At 23.0% G+C, this 9,167-nt stretch overlaps 1 protein-coding gene across 3 annotated transcripts; it reads right to left on the bottom strand.

Annotated features, from left to right (window-relative positions):
• Positions 1-164: 164 nt before the first annotated feature.
• On the bottom strand, positions 165-9,140 carry LOC108000469 (general transcription factor 3C polypeptide 1). Of its 3 annotated transcripts, XM_062086697.1 has the most exons (11): positions 8,999-9,140; positions 8,868-8,921; positions 8,310-8,503; positions 7,599-8,228; positions 7,331-7,499; positions 6,156-7,015; positions 1,967-6,073; positions 1,241-1,746; positions 935-1,124; positions 714-801; positions 165-492 (listed from the first exon to the last, which is right to left on the bottom strand). In XM_062086697.1, the coding sequence occupies exons 3-11, from the start codon at positions 8,442-8,444 to the stop codon at positions 371-373; spliced, it is 6,807 nt and encodes a 2,268-aa protein (XP_061942681.1). In that variant the 5' UTR covers positions 8,445-8,503; positions 8,868-8,921; positions 8,999-9,140; the 3' UTR covers positions 165-370. The 3 variants fall into 3 exon arrangements, with proteins under 3 accessions (XP_061942681.1, XP_016916309.2, XP_061942682.1); XM_017060820.3 differs by having other exon boundaries at positions 8,868-9,140; XM_062086698.1 differs by lacking the exons at positions 7,331-7,499; positions 7,599-8,228; positions 8,310-8,503; positions 8,868-8,921; positions 8,999-9,140 and adding an exon at positions 7,150-7,234.
• Positions 9,141-9,167: the final 27 nt, after the last annotated feature.

The raw sequence follows: 9,167 nt of genomic DNA, 5'->3' as shown, positions 1-9,167 counted from the left end.
ATTTATAATTTTTTCACTGATCATTTCTTTATTATATTTTTTTTTCTCCTTTTATTTTATTCTATTTTTATTATTGTTTATGATAGAATAATTCAAATATAATTTTCCACTTTGCTGTAAGTTTTTGATTTGATAAAAATTTTGTGTATATGTAAAATAGGATATTTTAACGTATTAAATTATTATATATTTTTATGCATTACAATAATAATAAAGAATCATATTAACAAAAATTATCTATTCCTTATTAACAATGATGAATTTTATTATTAACAGAAATTATTTTATAATTAATAAATTAAAAATAATATGTATAATATATTAGTTTAATTTGTTTTTAAATTTTAATAAATAATTCAATTTTTACTAATTATGAAATAAAATCTGTATTATACATCTTAGTACTTAAAAATATTCCAAACTTCAACATTGCTCCATTTGTAGGTTCAAGAAAAATATCTTCTTCAGTAGCCCAATCATTATTTGCAATTTCTAGGAACAAACAATATAATAATATATATATCATAATTTATAAATATTTAATATTTTAGTAAAAATATTCTTTTAATTTTAAAAATTTTGTAAATTTTAAAAGCTAAATATAAAATTAAAATATACGATTTAATAATTATATATTTATACTTAATAACTACAAGAAAAATTTTTAAAAAATAAAATTTAAAACATTTTTTATATAAATTAAAATTACTTACTCAATTCAACTTTTGATGGTTTTGAAAATAATGTTACACGTGATTTTTTAATAAGTATTTTTTCCAAACATTCCAATTTTATCAACATCTATCATAAAAAAAACACATTTTTTAACAAAATTTAATAAAAATATTAAAATACAAATTATAAAATAAAATTTTAAATATAATAATCATTAATATATCATAAAAGAATAATTATATAATTATTAATAATTTACCTCGACTAATTCTCGTGTATGACATGGTTGAAGAGGAGGTATAAATCTATTTTGTATTTTAGTTAGTGGAATACCTGGATGTGTTAAACAATATGACAAAATCGATCCTAACATACGATCGAGTACTCTACGATTTAAAACTCCATCTATTCGAATCCATGGTTTTATTACTACTCTTACTTCTTTTGTACTGAAATGTAAATGAAACGCGTTTAAATATCATTCATTATAATATAATTATATAACATAATATAATAATTTTAATTTTTATTATATATTATATATTAGAATAAAGAATCAACTTACTTTGAATCTAATTGTTTTACAGCTTTAGATATATTTTTTTGAGGTAATAATTTAAGTGCTTTTTTTTGAATTCTTTTTTTTACTTGTATATTATATTCTTCATCACTATGACTAGATGTATCCTTATTAAAATCTTCATGTTTATTTTCATTATTTTTTATTTCTGATTCAACAGTTTTTTCAGTTATATTTTCACAAGTAATTTTAGATGATTCATTTTCTATTGATGAATTAAGATTTTGATTAGATTCTTTTATTGTATCTACGTTGATATCTTTATTTACTATTTCTTTAGATTCTGTCACATATACAGTTCCTTTAGGTATAGGTATGAGCGACTCTTTTTCAAGACGGAATATTTTATATGAATGTATTAACCAAGAATTAACATAATCATGATGTATGTAACGAACTGTAGTTACACCAGTTCGCAAAAATAAATAATTATCAACAAACAAAGAAACAATTCGATATAAATCTTCTTTTAATGTATTTTCAAATTCATCCTATAAATAAATAAAATAATTAATTAATTTAAGATATTTTAAAAACTTTTATTTTAAAAACTTAGTTTAGAAAATTGTAAATATTATATTTTCTTATTATTTAAAAATAGTATATGTATTAATTATTAATTTCGATTTTTAATAATGATTTTAATTTTTTAAGAATTTTATTTTGAAAATCTAATATTTTTAGTATATGTAAAGAGATATTTTTACTTACTACCAATTCTTGAATACTAGCTCCAAGTTCTTTTTTAGCATATACAAATTTATAAATTGCTTCTACATTATTCAAATTCAACAAATCATTAGATAAATTTTTTTTAAAATCAGAAAATGAAATACTATCCTTAGGAAAAATTGCAAATTTATTTATTTCTTGTATTAATTCATTTGCAATATTTATTTTTAAAGGCAATAAATCTAAAGGCATTGAAAAACCTTTAAAAATTTCATTTTCTTCACAGTTTATCGAATTTGATCGATATAAGGAATAAAAAATTTTAAATACATTTACAACGAAATAATCGTGTGCATGATGGCTATCTGCTACTGTGAGCTTACTTAATTCTTCTCTCATTCGCAATAAAGCTATACGAGTATATCGTTTGTGTACATTTGAATCATCAATTTTACAATATGAATTTAAATAACTTTGTTCTATTGGAACATTTTGTAGAATATCACTAACTCGTGTGAAAGCATATTCATTGTTTATTTTTGATTGCAATGAAATTTCACTTTCCTTATTTGAAATATATTTTTTATTTATACATTTTGCATCATTAGTTTTCATTATTTCAATATTGGAATGTTTTCTTGAATCTTCATTCTGTATTTTATTCAATACTTCAATCGAAACATCATTACTTTGTAAAGTTTCTTCAGTTTTTTCTGAATCTATAATTTCATAATTTAATTTCTTTTTCTTTGGAATAGATTCATTTAAATTAAATATTTGTTCATCATCATTTCTTTGTCTTTTTCTTTCAGACGTAACTAATTTGTCTTCTTTATTTATATTTGGATGTAGATATAAATTAGATGATGTAAATGAATTTTCTACATTTAATATATTATTTTCATGTTTATTGCTTGTATTTTTCGATAATAATACACAATTATATTTTATATTTTCAGATTCAACTAATTTATTTAAATTTTTTCCAATATTTTCTACCTGCACTTTATTATCTGTTAGAGAAATATTATTCGAAGTATATATTTTATCTTCCTCTATTTCCATCATTGAATCTTCATCATAAATTGAACGTTCAATATCGTCATTATTTAATGCAATTTTAGTTCCATCTTGGAATTTAATTATATTCTGTTCATCATCAATTACATTTCGACCATTTTCCTCGTCACTATCAAAATTTAATTCATCACAATCAGTAAAATGTTTTTCTCCGAAATTTCTTTTTTCACCTTCGTATTCTTGTGAAAATGTGTTCTTATCTGTATCCAAGTCTGAAAAACCATATTTATCTGACTTTCCATCAATGATATGTATATCATTGTAATTTAGTGTATCAATTTCGGGACCAAAACATCTATTATGCTCCTCAAGATTAGTCATTACACTATTATCTTGCAAAGAAGATTCTTTTACAAATTTTAAATTATCTAAACTAACTAAAACATCTTGATATCGTTTAGCTATCCTAAAATATGTTTCATCTTTTTCTTTTAATCTAGAATCAAGCATTATAATTTGATCAGGTATTTCAATATCAAAATCTATTTGATCTCGTATAATGTAATCATGTATCGCTCCTATTAGACCACCAGTAATTGGCAATATTTCAATACCATTAAAATTATTTGATGTTTTGTTTTGATCAGTTATTTGATTACAATACCAATTACTTAATTTGAAAAAAACATCATATGATTCTTTGAATATATCATATGGCCATTTAGTATGAAATTTATATATATAATTACTACTTAACTGATATTGAGAACTACTTAATGGCATATAATTACCATATTTTCTTATAGTAGTTAAGTGATCTTTTTTAATTGTAACCATTTGATCACTACGAATTTTTGCCATAGCATTTTTTAATAATATTTCTGGATATTGCTGATATATTTTAAATAACTGGTATGCCCAGGATCTTCTATCTTTTCCACAACACATTGAACTATGAATGACAGAATTTATAACTGCAAAATATATATCACTAATATTTCGAATATCTTTTGTGAAACCACGATTATAAAATGGCTTTGAAGGATGTATAACTTTATAAAATAAATTAAATTCCTGCACTGTCTTTGGTACTGGCAATGGTTCTTTAGATACAACATCTGAAATATCATAATATTTCTTAGTAATGTAAGCAACAAGTGATTTAAATGCTTCTGTAATTTGTTTCTCATATTCGTGATAATTTTTATATTCTTCTTTAAGCTTTTCCACAATACCATCAAAACGTCTTTTAAGGAAAAAATTCTGTTTCAGTTCTTCGACTCCTAAAGCAACGGTATTAACGTTTCGTTGTTGTCTGAGCATATATAAAAGTCGTCGTTGACATGCTCTTGATGTTTTATTATTTGAAGTATACGAGTATGTTCGTAATACATCCCTTACTGCAGAAAATGGTATTACTTGTTTACGTGGATTTGGGCAAAGATATACCATAGCTACTTTACAAACAAGCAAAATCTTATCTTCATATGGTTCCCAATCCACTCGTAACTTATGCATCCGTTGTAATGCTCGACAATCAACTTCGTCATACTTTATTCGTTTTTTATTTTTACATTTACGAGGTAACACTCTTCTAACATAGGATTTTTGCTTTGTACTTCGTTGACATATTAATGCTTCATATTTATCCTGATGATCTAAGTTATCATTGTTTTTAATTTGCACTTTTTTTCTTAATTCTGTTGCATTTAAGGAAGAAGGTCCAAACACTGTTTTTAAACCTGGAAATTCAGTAAATTTAATTGGTTTTGCTTTCATTTTAGCAAAATACATATCTCTTTCATAAATTATATTTTCTTGTTTCTTTGTTTGCTGAACTCTGAAATTAGAGGAAGTCCAATTCCAATTTCTTTTAAGATGAGCAAAAATAGCGGAATCTATTCCAGCAGCACCTTTGCGATCTCCAGGTACTTTACCAGTATCCAATTTCATGGCTTCTTCTGCAGTGCGAGCTACGACTGCTTGAATCATATCGGTTTTTTTATTTAAATCTTCTAATATTATATCTTTTCCTTGAACAACAAGTCGACCGCCTAATGGTGTATTGATACATGTATTCCACATATCATACCAATATTTTTCAACTACTTGAATTTCATCAAAGTTATATTTAATTATAGGATAAAGTTTATCTTCAATTATATGATAACCAGGAGCAGAAGATGTCGTATCCATTAATTCAGTATGACGATTCACATAAATGAATACTTGATCTTTTTCTTTCAATTTCTGAGGTCCAAACTGTATCAATCCAATGTAACATAATCTTGTTACAGTTTCATGAATATGAAATATATATTTTCTTGCATAGAGTAAAGAATTTCGAATATCGGTCGGTAAATCTTTAACTAAATAATGTTTTCGAATAGGATGATTTATATATCTATCTATTTCTGGTATTTCAAATGAAAGATAATGAATCTTTAAAAATATCGATAAAGGAAGTCGTAAAAGAACATCACACATTAATGCCCATCCTTGAGGCCAACCATTATAATGTGGCAATGGCGGTATAAACATTTTCCAACTAATATCTTTAGTATAAATCGTACTAAATTCTTCTGCTAATTCTTCTGTAATATTAAAATCATTATTTCGTAAAATTTTTATTTGTTCCGCTTTCGAAAGAATTCGATCTCCAGGATGATCATAAACCAAATAAAATAAAAATATATGTAATGCTTGCATACGAAGAAATTTTGGACTATATCCATATTTTCTTGATATTCTCGGACCACATTTAGAACCCGATGGTATAGTTGTAAATTGATTATTTTCAGATGTAAGTTTAGCATCAATACTATAATTTTTGCTAGAATCGAATATTGTATTTTCTGAACGTTTTGTAGACGTTTTAGATTTTTGAGCACTTATCAAATAGAATTTCAATTTTACTTGTTCCACAGCTGATTGAATAACAGTACTATTAATAGCAATGTTTGGATCACATATAAATGTTAGATGTTTCTCTCTACCATTTCCGCTTAGAATTATTTTTATAAGTTTTACTAAATTATCTTTTGCAAGTTTTTGTAACAATCTTATTAAAGATTTTTTATCAATTTTCACATCATATCCTTCTTTATCTTCTTCTTCATATATCATCTAAAACAAAATAAAAAATGATTAATAAAAATAATAAACAAAAAACAATTATTAACTAAACAATAATTAAACATTATTTTACTTTCATCAATTTTGTCATATCATCAATGACTTGATGTTCTTTAACAGACTGTATAATCATATTAGCTCTTCGTAATAATCTATATGTAATATTTGTTACACTTCTCTTTTCACTATTTTGTACATCTTCCAAAAATCCATACATTTCATTTTCAGATTTTTCTTCATTTGTTGATTTTAAAATTGTTAAATCAACTTTTATATTATTATATACAGCTACAGCCTTCTCATCTTTTGATAATTCAGAAATTTGTGATAATATATTATTAGAATATAGATTTTTTTCTTTAATTGGAATTTTATTAGTTTGGCATGATAAATAATTACAAAAAGTACGTTTATATCTATTTGGGCGCATTGTTATACGATATTTATACAATATTTGGTTGACAACATAAAATATTTTTTGCAATTCTATTGTCACTTTTGTGTTTGATGCTTTCTCAATTGAATTATCCTTATTAACTTCTATACTTTCTTTTTCTTCATTATTAATAACAGTACTTTTTTCTCTTTGTGTAATCATTTTAGTTTTCTCTAAATCATCATTTTCAGTTGTAATTTGCTTTGTAAATTCTTTAATTTTATGAATTTCTTCCTTAAATTGTTTACTTAAATTACTAGTTTTTTCATATCTTTTTGAGACATATTTTGTAAGTCTTTGTCTGCCAATATCATTCATATAAGTAGCAACCATATTTTTTTTAACTATATTTCGTAAAATCGTTCGTGACTGTAACTTTGTCAAACCCATTATTTTAGCTAATTTTCCTTGTGATATACCATTTTTGTCAGCTTCAATTATTCTATATGTTTGTTTGAAGTAAGGTACATTATATTTATGATTTGAGATATCTAATTCTAAAAAATAATATAATAACATATAAAAAATTTAAAATATTTAGATTAGAAAAAACAATTAAGTAAATAAATTATCTTTTTCTTTAAATAAAAAATATATAATTTTTATATTTCAAAACTAAATTAATATCTACCTTTTATAAGAGAATAAAAATGCCCTTCAAAAATATTGATTTAAAAAATGATTCATAATCATATAAAATGTATATAAATTATTCTAAAAATACAAGAATAATTTATTGAAGAAATAAATAAAAATAAATAAAAATAATTCCTAAATAATAATTACCAAAATAATAAAAATAATAAACAAACCTTGAGATTCATCTTCTTCTTGTATTTCTTCTTTATTCCATGCTTCGAGAATATCAATATTTGGAGATAATAATTGTACTACTTTAATCCTTTTTTCTTTTGTAGGAGTATTTTTTCGCTGCCATTCTATTGGTGTTGCATTAGGATATAAAGTTCTATATGGTACTCTCTTATTAAATATATAAAAATTTTTTCTTAAATTATTAAACTAATATTATATAATTAAAAATTAAAGAAAAAAAATAAAAGTATAATATTTATGACTTACAATATCTGTTCTCACAACTTTTTGAAAAAATGGAGTTTTAAATAACTTTTTAATTGCATTCTTAATTTGCAATTTGCGTTTTATTTCATCATATTCTGCAACATAATTAGGTTTTGATTTAAGAATTTTAATAACTTCTTCTGCCAAGAAAATTATTTTTGGTTTCCTTTCAACAAAAAATCTTGGAAGATGTAAAAGGCTTCCATTACTACTGCAAATACCACTTCTTTGGTGATGTATTTGTTTTGTTATTAATTTATGACGTAGTAAAAATTTTCGATAATAAAACAAACTTTTAGGATCTTCTTTTAGTGCACTAAGACTAAGTTTTCCTTGAGTAACTTCACCATGATATCGTGATCTTCCTACTCTTTCTAGAAAACAATACTGCATTATATTTAATTCAAGTATAGGAGATACTTCACATCCCATTAGTGCATGGTTTCTAGCAGATTGTGATGCAACAATAACTAATTTTTGTCCATATTTTTCAGTGACTTCATCTAAAGTTAAATTTCTTATAAATCCTGTAATATCTTTTCGTACATAATAGGTAGAACAAGAGCCTTTAATACCATTTACAACATCATTTATAGGACAATGAGGATAAATATCTAATGGTACAGATTCCTGTATAAATATATAATTTTTTAAATTTAGTAATTTCTTATAATTTAGTAATTTCTTATAATGTAATCTTAAAATACTTACTGGTTCTAATATAGTACCTAAATCAGGATCTACAAATTTATAACGATCAAAAATTTCAAGTGCTTCTCTTGCAATTTCTAATTCATAAAATGCAAATTCTCTAATTTGAACACACATTGACCATATTTGAATCATAAATGGTTTTGAAAATGGTAAAGGATTATGAAGTCGATGTGCTAAACGTAACCATAGTGCTAAAATAAAAAAAATAAAAACTTTTATTTTTACAATAATTTATATTGTTCATATTATTTATTCATATTATTATTAAAAAACATTATTTACTTATTTATAATAAATTTTTTTAATAACAATTTAATTAATAATATAAAATATGATAATTAAATTTTAGAAATATGATATATGATACAAAAATATTAAATTAATTATGTATATTATCAAAAAAAAAAATTTCTTATAAAATAGAAAAATAATATACATATATACAAATAATATACAACGTTAATAAATATTAATATATAAGAAATAAATGTTAATATCTATATTATTTATAATATTTATATTATATTATATATTATATTATATATATTTATTAACCTTCTATAGTAATTCCATCCAATCCTTCTAATGCTACTTCATCAATTATCGAATCTATTAAATTAATTGATGGATATGATACCATATTGATATAATTTAAAATATAATAGACGATATAAAAAAATTCATACTTCCATTCAAATATTGTGTACTTTTAATTAATTTGTATTATTAATTATGTACTTTCGTACATAAAAATGACTTCGCGGTCTATACATTGAACGTAGAATAATTTACATATATAAGTACTTATTTTAAACTGAGATGGCGCTACATTATATCAATAGTAAAGTAAAATAA

The sequence above is a fragment of the Apis cerana genome, linkage group LG16 (genome assembly GCF_029169275.1).
Source record: "Apis cerana isolate GH-2021 linkage group LG16, AcerK_1.0, whole genome shotgun sequence".
Taxonomy (NCBI): Eukaryota; Metazoa; Arthropoda; class Insecta; order Hymenoptera; family Apidae; genus Apis; species Apis cerana.
This window is presented reverse-complemented; position numbering and strand designations above follow the sequence as displayed.

Coding starts and splice junctions, on each gene's coding strand:
- LOC108000469 (XM_017060820.3), bottom strand. CDS start 8,952: ATGGTATCATATCCATCAATTAATTTAATAGATTCGATAATTGATGAA. Junction 8,504..8,867: donor GGATGGAATTACTATAGAAG/GTTAATAAATAT, acceptor TTTTTATTTTAG/CACTATGGTTACGTTTAGCA. Junction 6,074..6,155: donor ATATGACAAAATTGATGAAA/GTAAAATAATGT, acceptor ATTTTGTTTTAG/ATGATATATGAAGAAGAAGA.